This window comes from Lutra lutra, chromosome 11 (assembly GCF_902655055.1).
Source record: "Lutra lutra chromosome 11, mLutLut1.2, whole genome shotgun sequence".
In the NCBI taxonomy this organism is placed as follows: domain Eukaryota; kingdom Metazoa; phylum Chordata; class Mammalia; order Carnivora; family Mustelidae; genus Lutra; species Lutra lutra.
In genome coordinates, this window is record NC_062288.1 from 63,983,989 (window position 1) to 63,998,468 (window position 14,480).

Genomic DNA, 14,480 nt, shown 5'->3' on the forward strand with positions numbered 1-14,480 from the left:
GGATACATAAATACAGACTTGAAGGGGTATGTATACCCCAAATGTATTTATAGCAGCATTATCAACAATAGCCAAACTATGGAAAGAACCCAGGTGTCCATTGATTTATGAATGGATAAAGAAGATGTGGTATGAAATCTTGTCATTTGCAATGACATGCATGGAGCTAGAGTGTATTATGCCAAGCAGAAGAAGTCAGAGAAAAATACCATATGATTTCACTCATGGTGGAACTTAAGAAGCAAAACAAATGAACATTTGGAAAGGGGAGGGAAAAAGGGAGAGAGGGAAACAAACCATAAGAGACTTAAGGATTGAGAACAAACTGCTGAGGGTTGATGGAGGGAGGTGCGTGGAGGATGGACTAGATGGGTACCCAGTATTTAGGATGGCATTTGTTGTGATGAGCACTGGCTATTGTATGTAAATGATGAATCACCGAAATCTTCTAAAACCAATATTGCACTGTATATTAACTAACTAGAATTTAAATAAAAATTTAAAAAGAAAAAAAAATCCCGCAAAGATTTACAGATTGAGAAAAGAAAAAGAAGTAACATTGAAAGGCAAGGATCTGCCCAAAATGTACAGTTGAGATTTATTAAGTTTAACCAAACTGCCTTTAATTAGGAAATAATGACCACAAATGACTATAATTAACATAAGTGTTTCTATTAGTGGATAGTACCTCTTTTGCTATGGCATTGCTTCTCTAACTTTGCTTGTCTTATTAATATTACTGCACAATGTGTTTATCAGTTTTCTGGTTCCAGTCTCCCAAAGCAAAAAACAAACAAAAAAAACCAGACTGCATGACTGTTTTAGCATGTTTTTCTTTGGGCTGCTATGAATGTACAGAACATGGATCTCGCCTGGATTTTAGTGAGTATAGGACAATTAGGTGTGTAGCAAGAAAAGTAGAGGGAACTTAGCCTAGAATCCATACCACCATGTGAGTGAACTAAGAAGCCCTAAAATGAAGAGGAAGAGGGAGTGCTGGAAACTGGTAAGGTTTCAGAGAGAGACTTCTAAGCGTCAAAACAGCCTCCGTTAAAGAACCAATTTTTTCCTTGTCATCATACTTCTAATTTAGTGTCTGAAATGATTGTAAAATGTTGTAAGTTGAATCTGTATTTTATAGGAGCTTTATGAACATATGAATAGTTCCTTGGGAGGAACTTCATTAGAAGGATCCCAAGTATATCTTGGTAAGTTGCTTTTTTACAAATCAGAAGAAACGCCTTCATTTCTTTACATTTGGTAAACCAAGTTGCATGTAAAACTTCCTAATCAAAGTTAAATTTCTGTATGGGATATAAATTTAAATTCTTCAATGTTTGATGTTGCTGATACCTTAAATATCTTCTTAACCAGTATTTATTTCTACTGAGAAAGGTTATAACATAATTGTAGCAGTATTTAGAACTATTATCCTATAGAGCAAATTTCTGCTTCTCAGAATAAAAACGGAAGTTTTTTCTTTTTCTTATGGTAATGCTGGCCAAGTCAGTTCCCTGTTATAACTGCTTAGCTCTTTTCATGCTAAGATTGTTCAAGTTGGGGGTTTTGTTTGATTTATACTGTTTTGATAATCCAGAATATTCATTGGTATCCAAGGTGCTCAATAGGCACTTGGTAAATATCCTTTCTGTCATGAAAAGCTAATAAAGTAGCCATTAGCCTCATGTGTCTATTTACATTTAGATTAGAATCAATAAAAGTTAAATAAAGGTAAAGAGTCCTTTTGTCGGTGTACTTGCTGCATTTCAGATGTTCTTCGGCCATGTGTAGCTGCTGCATTGGGCAGTGCGGATGAGAACATTTCTGTTACTGTGATGCTGCTATGTTTGACTGTTAACAGTTATTTGATGAATGCTGAGCATAAATGTTACATAATCAGATATTACGTAAATATTTTAATATTCCCATATTCTTACTATTTCTATTTTTACCTACCTTTCCTTTGGTGGGAAGAAACTTTCTTTGACAAAACCCGTTTGTTGTCATCACAGATTAGCTTTTTTGATAACATTGCAGGTCTGTCTCCTCGAGATCTTGTGCTTCACTTTCGACACAAGGTATGATACCTTTTATTTAATTTATAATTTTGTAAACCTGTGTTCATTTAACTGAGCATATTCTCTTGCTGCAAGGCTGAATACAGATTGTAGCTTACCATATTTTATTTCTTCTAAGACAGTTCTCATAATGATAAAAGTTGAAAATGTTGGTAGAGCTGATAGACGTTTTTAAAAATACAGGAATACTGTCTATTTCTGTGCAGAAGAGGATTATTTTTTCTCTTGTCTTTGTAATTTCAGATGTCATGAAATTAGAGTGGAAAGGAACATGTTTTAATTTTACAGAGTAGTTTATATGTTGCTCTGAGAGTGAAACATTTTCTAATAAAATATCTATACTTATGTCTTGTGATCTTTATTATTAAAGATATGTTGACTGGGACATACACACATTGATCATTCATTTACATACATGTATTGAGTATCTGCTGTGTGAGTGCCCTGGACATCCAATGAATAGTCCCTTCCCTTGAAGGAGCTTGCAGATATTTCAAGCAAAAATAACATAACTCCTTCCAAAAAGCATAATTTCTTAGAGATTTAAGTGGTTCTTAGTAAATACAAAATTTTAAAATTTTCAGTATAAGTTCATAATTTTCAATGTAGTTTTAAGCACTGTAGTTAATATTATTGATTAAATGATATATGGTTGGGTTTGAGGAAGGGAAAAGGCAAATGAGTAATGGACTTGAGTTTCTTATTTTAATACAATATTTTTTCTTTAGGTCTTAATCCTGTTTAAACTAATTCTTCTTGAAAAAAAGGTGAGATTTGAAGGAACGGAATATTTAACATGGGTTGACATTCCTTAAATACTATATAGAATTAAATCTAATGGTAAAGTATAAATTAAGACTTTTTTGCCTGTCATATTTTGGTAAACTGAAGCATATATTCTTGTTCACTACCACAGAAGTATAAATTTGTTTAGTCTTCTCTGGGGCAGTTTGACATTAACCAATTTAAGCAGACTTAAATAATAGTGAAATGATGTATTGGGTTACTGCAGACTTCATGGCTGATTGATTGAATGGTTCTACTGTATAATTAACTATTGAGATTTTTTTTCCATCTCTTTGCTCCACAGTCTGCAGTGCTAGCTTTATCCTGCGCCTGGTGTCCCTTGTAGTGTAGGTTAACTGCCAACAGTAATTGGTCTGTATGCTCTCTCACTTATAACTGGTGGTAGAGGGGTGTCTGGGTGTCTCAGTCAGTTGAGTCTTAGACTCTTGGTTTTGGCTCAGGTCATGATCTCAGGATTGTGAGATCCAGCCCTGGGTCAGGCTCCTTCCTGAGTGGGGAGTCTGCTTGAGAGGCTCTTCCACTGCCCCTCCCCCCACTGGTGCACGTGCACTCTCCCTCTCTCAAATAAATAAATAAATTGGGGTGCCTGGGTGGGCTAAGTCAGTTGAACAGCCGACTCTTGATTTCAGTTAAGTGGTCAACTTTTGATTTCGGCTTAGATTGTAATTGCAAGGTTGGGGGATCCAGTGCCCCTATTGGGCTCTGTGCTTAGCACAGAAAGTCTGCTTGACCCTCTCTCCCCCACCCCTTGTACCTCCCCCTGCTTGCTAGCATGCTCGCTTGCTCTCTCTCTCTCTAAAATGAATAAAACCTTCAATCAATCAGTGAAATCTAAAACAACAATAATAATTGGTGTTGGTGGTAGAAAAAATACCTATTCCCAAACCGTTTAATAAGAATCTTCCTTTGCTGTTTGTTTAGACCTATAAGCCATGTACCTGAAGTGACAAATAATTGATGCCAAAGAAATACATATACTTTAAAAAAAAAAAAAAAAGGTACATATACTAATTGGTTTAAACTGCTTCCAGGCCATTCTCTAGTACAAAGAGATTGGATTGTCATGATTTTAGACCAAGGGTGTACAAACTAGGCCCCAGGGCCAAATCTGGCCCACCATTTATTTTTATTTTGGAACACGGTTATTCCCATTCTTCTACTTCCTGCTTATGGCTGCTTTTGCCCTATAGTGGCAAAGTTGAGTAGTTGTGACAGAGACCATATATATCACCTGCAAAGGAAGAATTCCTACTATTTGACCCTTTATAGAAAAAGTTTGCTGATGGGCACCTGGGTGGTTCAGTGGGTTAAGCCGCTGCCTTCGGCTCAGGTCATGATCTCAGGGTCCTGGGATCAAGGCCCGCATTGGGCTCTCTGCTCAGCAGGGAGCCTGCTTCTCTCTCTCTCTCTCTCTCTCTCTCTGCCTATCTCTCTGCCTACTTGTGATCTATCTCTGTCAAATAAATAAATAAAATCTTAAAAAAAAAAAAAAGTTTGTGACCTCTGGTTTAGACTAATCAGGAGCTGCCCTTGGATCTGTGGCCAGTTTTTTATAGCATATTACTGTGCTAAGTGGAGTAGGGGTGGAATGGATGTTGGAAAGTCAGCCATTTATAATGTCCAGTATGGTTTGTTACCTTAAAAATGTTTATTCCTTTGGTCCAGTAGTAGTTCTTTTAGAGATTTTCCAGAATTAATGTGAGTTGGACACAGAGCTCCATCTAAGACATTCTGTCACAGAATAATTTATAATAATAAGTAATCAGTGAATAAGTACTGGTTCATCTTGTATATTGTGTATGATTCCAAATGACTAAAGAGATTCTGAGAATTTTTTTATTATAAAGATGTTTCATTGAATGTTATGTGAAAGTTTGTCCAAGTACATATCAAGCCCATGATCCCAATTTTATAAATTAATATATATTTATTAAAAAGAGACTGGAGAGTGCCTGGGTGGCTCAGCTGGTTAAGCGACTGCCTTCAGCTCAGGTCATGATCCTGGAGTCCCGGGATTGAGTCCCACATCGGGCTCCCTGCTTCTCTTGCTGACCTTTCTGCTCTCATGCTCTCTCTCTCTCATTCTCTGTCTGTCTCTCTCTCTCTCAAAGAAATTTAAAAAATCTTTTAAAAAAGTAAAAAGAGACTGGAAGGAAAGACATGAGCAATTTGGTGAGAATATAGGTTATATTTTTATTTATTCAAGATTTATTTATTTACGGGGCGCTTGGGTGCCTCAGTGGGTTAAAGCCTCTGCCTTCGGCTCAGGTCATGGTCCCAGCGTCCTGGGATCGAGCCCGGTATCGGGCTCTCTGATCTGCGGAGAGCCTGCTTCCTCCTTTCTCTGCCTGCCTCCCTGCCTGCTTGTGATCTCTCTCTCTGTCAGATGAATAAATAAAATCTTTAAAAAAAAAAAAAAGATTTATTTATTTACTTATTTATCTAAAATATGAGCAGGGGAGAAGGGCAGAAGGAGAGGGGGAGAGGAGAGAAAGAATCTCAAGCAGACTCCGCACTGAGTTCAGAGCCCGACAAAGGGCTCGATCTCAGGACCCTAAGATTTCTGAGCAGAAATCAAGAGTTACACTTAACTGATTGAGCCACCCAAGTGAGCCTAGATTATATTTTTAAGAAGGAAATGCTTTGCTGGTTTTGTCTAATGAGTATGTATTTCTTCTTCAAAGAGAAAAGTAATTTTTAAAATGATGAATCTAACATACTATATGTGCAATGTTTTAACTTTTTAAAAAATGTTTTTAATTATTGTAAAATACATGAAACACATAATTTATCATCTTAACCAGTTTTTAGTATATAGTTGAGTGGCATTAAGTACATTCACTGTGTTGTTCTATCATCACCATCCATTCACAAACTCTTCATTATGCAAAACTAGAACTGTACTCATTAGACAGTAACTTCCCATTTTTCCCTCTCCATTGACGGTGACCCTTCTACTTACTGTTTCTATGAATTTGGCTAGTCTGAGTTCCTTATAAAAGTGAAATCATGCTGTTTTTGTCTTTTTGTGACTGGCTTCTTCACTAAGCATAGTGTCCTCAAGGCTCATCCCTGTATAACATGTGTCAGAATTCCCTTCCTTTTAAAAAATGGCTGAGCAAGGGCAGCTGGGTGGCTCAGTGGGTCAAAGCCTCTGCATCTGGTTCAGGTCATGATCTCAGGGTCCTGGGATTGAGCCCCACATCAGGCTCTCTGCTCAGCAGGAAGCCTGCTTCCCTTCCTCTCTCTCTTCCTGCCTCTCTGCCTACTTGTGATCTCTGTCTGTCAAATAAATAAGTAAAATCCTCTAAAAAAAAATAAAAAGGGCTGAGTAATATCCATTGTATGTACGTACCACATTTTGTTTATCTGTCCTCTGATGGACACTTGGGTTGCTTCCACCTTTTGGCTCTCATGAAAAATGTTACTATGAATGTTGGTATGCATACATTTCTTCAAAACCCTGCTTCCAGTTCTTTTGGGTATAGACCTGGAAGTGGTATTGCTGGGCCAGATGGTAATTCTATTTTCATTTTTTTTTTAGTAACCGCCATACTGTTTTCCATAATGGCTGCAACCATTTTATCTTCCTGTCAGCAGTATGCAAGGATTCCAGTGTCTGTACATTCTTACCAACACTTGTTATTTTTTAGTTTTTTTATCGTAACCATCCTAATAGGTGTGAGGTGGTATCTCCTGTTTTGATTGCATTTCCCTAATGGTTAGTAATGTTGAGCACCTTTTCATATGCTTATTGGTCATTTGTGTACTTTCCTTGAAGAAATGTCTGTTCAAGTCCTTTGCCCATTTTAATCAGGTTTTTTGGTGGTGTATTTTGTTTTTTTGTTTGTTTCTTTACTTGTTGAGTTGTAGGTTTCAAACTTCGTTATTGCAGTTCATAATAAAAAGTATTTTGCATTGCAACCCAGGGCACACATGGGTATATGTATCTAAAACAAAAATCTTCCAAGATAGTACTTAGCCTAGCTACATGTAGGGCATTTATGATTGTATAACTTTATCTAATGTGGCAAATCATAGATACACTCTATTTATATTGAATTGATGAAATAAGGATGTCCTTTAATGCAACATTTTGTTTCTCTGTACTTGGAAAGCACTCCTTAAATAAGATCATCTGTAAGGAAAGCATAGACAGTTGTGGGTGCTCTCTTCTCTCAAATAGCATTTCTGTGTCACTGAATGATTTAATTGTTTTAAAAAAAAAAACTCGCCTAAGCAAATCTTTGCTTGTTTTTTTTTTTCAACTAATTTAATGATTACCAAATGTTGCTTTTAAACATCTAATCCTGTTTCTGAGTTTTATCTCAAGTTTTACTCTGAAAAATGTCAAACCTACAGAAAAGTTGAAAAAACACCGTAATGAACTTTTACACACTTGATCAATATTGACGATTAACATTTTGCCACTTTTGCATTATATTGCTTTGTGTATGTTCATTCCCACCTTGCTGCCAATCCTAATAATTTTAAAGTCATGGTACTTTACCCCTAAAAACTTTAAGCTATGTTTCTTTTTTTTCCTTTTTCTTTTAAAGATTTGATTGATTTATTTGAGAGTGAAAGACCAGAACAACTGAGGAGAAGCAGGCTTCCCGCTGAGCAGGGATTCTGACAAGGGGTTCCATCCCAGGATCCCAGGATCAAGACCTGAGCTGAAGGCAGATGCTTAACCAACTAAGCCACTCAGACACCCCAGGATGTATTTCTTAAGAATAGAATATATTCGGGCGCCTGGGTGGCTCAGTGGGTTAAATAAAGCCTCTGCCTTTGGCTCGGGTTGTGGTCCCAGGGTCCTGGGATCAAGCCCCCGCATGGGGCTCTCTGCTCAGCGGGGAGCCTACTTCCCTTCCTCTCTCTCTGCCTGCCTCTCTGCCTGCTTGTGATCTCTGTCTGTCTAATGAATAAATAAAATCCTTAAAAAAAAAAAGAATAGAGTATATTTCCGTATAACCAAAATATCGTTTTCACATTCAAGAAATGCAGAAATGCAGTCCATTTTCAAATTTCCTCAGATGTTATAATAATGTCCTATAAACTGGTTGTTTCTAGGGGGCCAAGCATCATGTATTGCCTTATAATTTTCTTTAATCCTTTAATCTCAAACAGCTCTACCACCTTGCTCTTTTTTTTGGTTTCTTTTGTTTTTCATGGCATTGGCTTTTTTTTTTTTTTTTTTAAGAATCCTATTAGATTTGTCTGATTATTTTGTTTTGACTAGTTTCAGATTAAACTTGTGTGGCAAGCGTACTATACAGGTGTGTCCTTCTCAGAGTTATCACACCAGGATATCCATAACTATTTGTAGTATTATTGGTAATGGAAAACTTGATCATTTGATTAAACTGGTAACCCCCAGATTTCTTCATAATGAGGTACTTGTGTTTCCCTTTGCCACTAATAGCTAATCTGTGGGATAGTAAATATGAAGCTATGTGAATATCCTGTTGCCCAGCAACCTTTCACATTAGTTTTAGTTTCCATTGGTAATTTTCAACTGAATCATGGTAGGTGCTCTGTGATTTCTTTGATTCTTTCATTAATGCTGTATTAGCTGTTATCCTTCTATAAAGAAGAATTTTTCCTTCTCTATCTCTCCCCCCCTTTTTTTATGTTGTAGATTCATGGATTTTCTAATTTAATCTTGACTTAATCCATTTCAGGTTCTCTTTTATATTTCTCCAGTGAATAAATTGGTGGGTGCCCTGATGACTGTGTTATCCCTTTTTCCAGGTAAGAGGATAACGGTATCTACTCTTTCTTTAGTTTAACTTTCATTGGAACTTTCAGTGCTAAAATTTTTAAGAATAAACTTGCTAGGGATAACATTTTTATTTTGACATGATTTTCTTTTGACATTGGGTTTCTCTTATATGAGATTTTTCTTTTTTTTTTTTTAATTAAAATGTGTGCAAGCATAACTTACTAAAATTTTTATAGGAGAGTTCTACTGTTTAGAATGGAATATGCAACTCTTATCTTTTCCCACTTGATTGTAAGCCAAGCTGTTCTCCAATATTGTATGTTGTAGGCATGATTGAACATGGTCTCAGTGACTGTTCTCAGTACAGACCCCGAAAGAGTATGTCTGAAGATGCTGGGCTTCACGAAAATAATCACCCTGCAGATGATTTTGTTTCTATGTCTGCTCCTGACATTTCAAATACCAACTCAGGAACTGTTAAGAAAATCATGACAGGAAACCACGGAGGAGATGCTGTCATTAAGACCGAAGAACCATTGCTCCAAGTAGAAGATGACAGCAGCAAAGGACAGGAACCCAGTGAAACCAGTCAATATTTGAAACCTCCTTCTCGCCCATCTCCAGAGTCTTCAGAAAGTGACTGGGAGACCTTGGATCCTAGCATCTTAGAGGACCCTACCTTGAAAGAAAGGGAACAGGGGTCAGAACAGACAAACTCATTTCCAAAGGAGTCTATGCCCTCAGACAGTCCTCCAATTACTGTACAACCTCAAGCTAATACAGGCCAGGTGGTACTGATACCAGGGCTAATTTCTGGTTTGGAAGAAGACCAATATGGCATGCCCCTGGCCATCTTCACAAAGGTAAAGTTTAATGTGTGTGTGTTTGTTTGTTTAAGATTTATTTGTTAGAGAGTGCACACAGGAATGGAGAGATGGCTAGAGAGAGAGAGGAAGAGAGAATCTCAAGCAGGCTTTCCACTGAGCCAGGAGCCCAGTGTAGGGCACAATCTCACAACCCTGAGATCATGACCAGAGCTGAAATCAAGAATCGGACGCTTAACCAACTGAGCCACCCAGATGCCCCTAGTGTTCCTTACTAAGGCCCTTAAAGAATCTGACCACCATTTTTTTTTTTTTTTTTAATTTTAAAATTTGTTTTTCTGAGAGAGAGAGAGTAGGGGGAAGGGCAGAGGGAGATAATGTTCAAGTAGACTCCCTGCTGAGTGGCCTGAGTCAACCAAGACTTGGACGCTTAACTGACCGAGCCACCTAGGTGTCCCCAACAACCCTTTTAGAATTTAACTTCTAGTGTTGAACACATTTTCAGGTCTAAAAATTTTCCTTCAAACTGTAAAATACATAATGTATAGTGCTGTGGTTATCTGTGACTTTAGTGTCACATACGCCAGGTGCCATGCTAAGTTCTAAATTCTATTTCTGTGATCTATTTCTGTGATCTTGCAGGCTACCATGAAAGACAGATACATCTTTCTGGTAACTTGAGCAAAGTTCTATGGTTTTCTCTAAATACTGTCCTTTATGCATGAAGTAAGACTATGTGGAAAAGAAAGATGGGTAGTGTTGACTGGAATATGTATTCCTTCCTCTATAATAAATTCTTCCTGTGTTTATCTAGCTTTATAAATAAGTATTTGCCCCAAGTCAGTATTGCTGAATGGTTAGTAGAGAATGCTTTGTTCATTTCATGGCCTGCTGGGGGATTCTGAAATTATCTTAATTTTCTTTATGATTGAAATAATGAAGTTTCTTTTCTTTCTTTCGTTCTTTCTTTCAAGATTTTATTTATTTGAGAGAGAGACACACACACACACACAGCAAGAGAGGGAACACAAGCAGGGGGAGTGATAGAGGGAGAAGCAGGCTTCTTGCTGAGCAGGGAGCCTGACGTGAGGCTCGATCCCATGACCCTGAGGTCATGACTTGAACCAAAACCTGGAGTCAGATGCTCAACCAACTGAGCTACTGAGGTGCTCCAGTTTGTTGGTTTGTTTTTGTTTTTTGTTTTTTTTTTAAATTACATGTATCTAGTACCTTCAGTGTTTTAAATATATAATTGCCTCCATAAGAAGATCACTTAATTTAGAAATCTTAATATCAGTTTGTAACTTTTTTTTTTTTTTTTAAGATTTTATTTATTTATTTGACAGAGAGAGATCACAAGTAGACGGAGAGGAAGGCAGAGAGAGAGAGAGAGGGAAGCAGGCTTCTTGCTGAGCAGAGAGCCCGATGTGGGACTCGATCCCAGGACCCTGAGATCATGACCTGAGCCGAAGGCAGAGGCTTAACCCACTGAGCCACCCAGGCGCCCAGTTTGTAACTTTTTAAGTAAAACAATAAATTTATGAAAAAATTAAAAATATATGTCGTTAGAAACCAGATTTTTATCTGCCACATGTATTAATCTCCTTTAAGTATCACTTCTGAGTTTATATTTGGTTTGTTTGCTTGCAGCTTTTCATTTTCAAATTTAGGTTATCAAAGATACCTTTACTGGCCAGCCAAAAATTATGAATCTTATTTAAGTGGAACCACAGGAGCACCTTGGTGGCTCAGTCATTAAATGTCTGTCTTTGGCTCAGGTCATGATCCCAGGGTCCTGGAATCAAGCCCCACATCGGGCTCCCTGCTCAGTGGGAAGCCTGCTTCTCCCTCTCCCATTCCCCCTGCTTGGGTTCCCTCTCTCACTGTGTCTCTGTCAAATAAATTAAATTATTTATTTATATGCGTGTGTGTGTGTGTGTATGGAACCACCAATTTTTTTTCTCTTGACATTGTTTTTAGTTTCAGTCATGTTTTTGCATGATACTGCGTTTTATTCTATGTAGTTTTCCATTTTTAGCTGTTGTGAAGCTTATCAGTTGTGTGGACAACTGCATTGTTGCAATTTCTGGCTATACAAATAATGGTGCTATGAAATTCTTTTTTTTTTTTCCTTTTTTTAATTTTTTCAGTGTTCCAAGATTCACTGATTATGCACCATACCCAGTGCTCCATGCAATACGTGCCCTCCTTAATACCCACCACCAGTGTCGCTCGTCCTCCTACCCCTCTCCCCTCCAAAACCCTCAGTTTGTTTCTGAGTCCACAGTCTTCCATGATTCGTCTCCTGCTCCGATTTACCCCCAATTCACTTTCCCCTTCCTTCTCCTAATGTCCGCCATGTTATTCCTTATGCTTCACACGTAAGTGAAACCGTATGATAATTGACTTTCTCTGCTTGACTTATTTCAGTCAGCATAATCTCCTCCAGTCCCGTCCATGTACAAAAGTTGGGCATTCATCCTTTCTGATGGTGGCATATTATTCCATTGTATAAATGGACCATATCTTCTTTATCCATTCACCTAAAGAAGGCTCTGAAATTCTTTTTCAGAAATCTTGCTAGACACATGCCAGAGTTTGTAGAGCATTCAGTACCTAAAAGCAGGAATCCTGGATCATGTGGAATGGGTGCTTTCAGCTTAAGTAGAATTCCCAGTTGTTTACTGAAGTGGTTCTGAGAATTTCCACCATTCCCACAACAGGGTATGAGTTCCCAACTGCTCTGCATTCTTACCAACACTTGATATTGTCAGACTTTTTAATATTTAGCCAATCTGACAGTATTTTGTAGTTCTTGGTTTGCATTTTTTTCAGTAATTATTGTTGAGGGGCGCCTGGGTGGCTCAGTTGGTTGGGTGTCTGCCTTTGGCTTAGGTCATGATATCAGGGTCCTGGGATCGAGCCCCACTCTCTGCTCAGCTGAGAGTCCGCTTCTCCCTGTCCCCCTACCTATCACTTTGCCTACTTGTGCTCTCTGTCAAATAAATAAAAATCTTTTAAAAAAATTATTATTGTTAAGATTGAACATCTTTCCTATTCTTGTTAACCATTCGGATTCCCCCTTGTGTGGTATTTTTTCAAAACTACTGGATTGTCCTCGTCACTGATTTGAGGGACTTCATATATTCTAAATACCCTTTTGTTTATCATTTTTTACTTTATGGTTAGTGCCTTGGAGGTCTTATTTAAGCAGCCCCCTCTACCTCGGTGTACTAGGTTATCTCTTAAAGCTATATAGCTTTGACTTTCACAGTTAGGTTTTTATTAACTGGAACTAATCTCTGTATGTTTGACGAAGGAGTCTTTCTGGACTTTTTCTTGTTGTTTCATTGGTACTGTAGATTTATTTGTCCATCCCTGGGGCAGTTCCCCCCATAGGTATATCCTGTCAGGCAGAAAAAAGGCTTTGCCTCTTACTATTGATTTGTAAGCATTTCTTAGACCTTTTCATTTCCACATCAATTTTAGGATTAAGTTCTCAAACAGGTTGAGATTTTGGTAGGGATTACCTTTAAACTCTGGGTAACTTGTGGAGAGAAGGGACATCCCTGTAACAGGGAGGCTTCCAGTTCATGAGCATGTTTATCATCCCTGACCAGAGGAGAGCTGAGAAAATGGCATCCAGTCCTAATCACACAGTACCCCCTTCCAGGTCACAAGAGAGAAGGCCCACTGTGTGCTTTTGCAGCTCTTTAGCAAATTAGCTCATGACAGTTTTGCTAGGTTTGCCAAGCTGAGGTGTGGAGTTTTTGTTTTTTAGTTGTGGTTTAAAAAAACCCATGTGTGTGTATGTGTGTGTATAAAATTTACTCTGTTTATCTCTTTTTTAAAGGAGGGAGGGGCAGAAGGAGAGGGGGAGAGAGAATTTCAAGCAGGCTCCACATGCAATCTGTAGCCAGATGCAGAGCTATGTCTCCTGACCCTGAGATCATGACCCGAACCTAAAGCAAGAGTCACCCGTTTAACTGACTGAGTCAGCCAGGCACCCTGCCCTGTGTACCATATTTAAGTGTACAGTTTAGTAGTGTTAATTCACATCGGTGTACTGTAGATCTCCAGAAGTTTCTCATCTTGAACTGAAACTCTATACCCATTAAACAATAACTCCCCATTCCCCCAACCCCTGCCCACCACCCTTTTTGTTTCTATGAATTTAACTACTCTAACACCTTTTTAAGTGGAGTCATACATTGTTAATCTTTTTGTGACTGGCCTGTTTAACTTAACATAATGTTCTCAGGCTTCATCCATGCTGTAACATATGTCATCATTTCTATGCTTTTCAAGGCTGAATAATAATCTGGTGTATGTATATATCACACTTTGTTTATCCATTCATCTGTCAGTGGACATTTGGGTTGCTTCCACGCTTTGGCTATTGCGAATGCTGCTGCTTTGAACATGGGTGTGCAGATAACTATTTCAGGCCCTTTTTGGTGTTTTTTTGTTGTTGTTGTGTTGTTTTCTTTGTTTATTTGGGTTTTTTGGCTTTTTTTTTTTTTTTTTTTTTTACCTCTTACACTACAGCTCCAAATATGGAAATTAAAGTACCCTAGAAAAGTGAAAAGTCAGAAGTGAGCTTGGGTATGGAGGCTGTTTTATGTGAAAGGACCTGAGCTCTTGCTGCTATAATATAATAGGGAACTTTAAAAGATTTAGGAAAAATAGATCATCATTAAAAGTATGACACAGGGCGCCTGGATGGCTGTCGGTTGGGTGTCTGCCTTCGGCTCATGAGGGTCATGATCCTGGAGTCCTGGGATCAAGCCCCGCATTGGGCTCTCTGCTCAGTGGGGATTCTGCTTCTCCCTCTCCCCCTACCCCTACCCCTAGCTCATGCTTTCTCTCTCTCTCTCTCTCAAATGAATAAATAGAAATCTTATATATATATATGTGTATATATATGTATATATATACACATATATATATATATATATACACACACTACAATTTTTTTAGAAGTAATTGACATAATTTTAAGGCCATATTGAACTCTTAATTTTATAAATATGTAATACTTTCACA

General features: G+C 38.0%; 1 protein-coding gene across 5 annotated transcripts in view; it reads left to right on the forward strand.

Moving 5' to 3' along the window:
• Window positions 1-14,480, forward strand: part of AVL9 (AVL9 cell migration associated) — a 62,614-nt gene that overhangs the window by 30,738 nt on the left and 17,396 nt on the right. For all 5 annotated transcript variants that reach the window (XR_007121387.1, XR_007121388.1, XM_047694218.1 and 2 more), the window contains exons 6-10: window positions 1,142-1,208; window positions 2,038-2,078; window positions 2,807-2,845; window positions 8,570-8,639; window positions 8,938-9,473. Coding sequence is in view for 3 of the 5 variants with exons in the window: in XM_047694218.1 (XP_047550174.1) it covers window positions 1,142-1,208; window positions 2,038-2,078; window positions 2,807-2,845; window positions 8,570-8,639; window positions 8,938-9,473 (753 nt within the window). In the remaining 2 variants the exon portion in view is untranslated. The remainder of the gene's footprint in view (window positions 1-1,141; window positions 1,209-2,037; window positions 2,079-2,806; window positions 2,846-8,569; window positions 8,640-8,937; window positions 9,474-14,480) is intronic.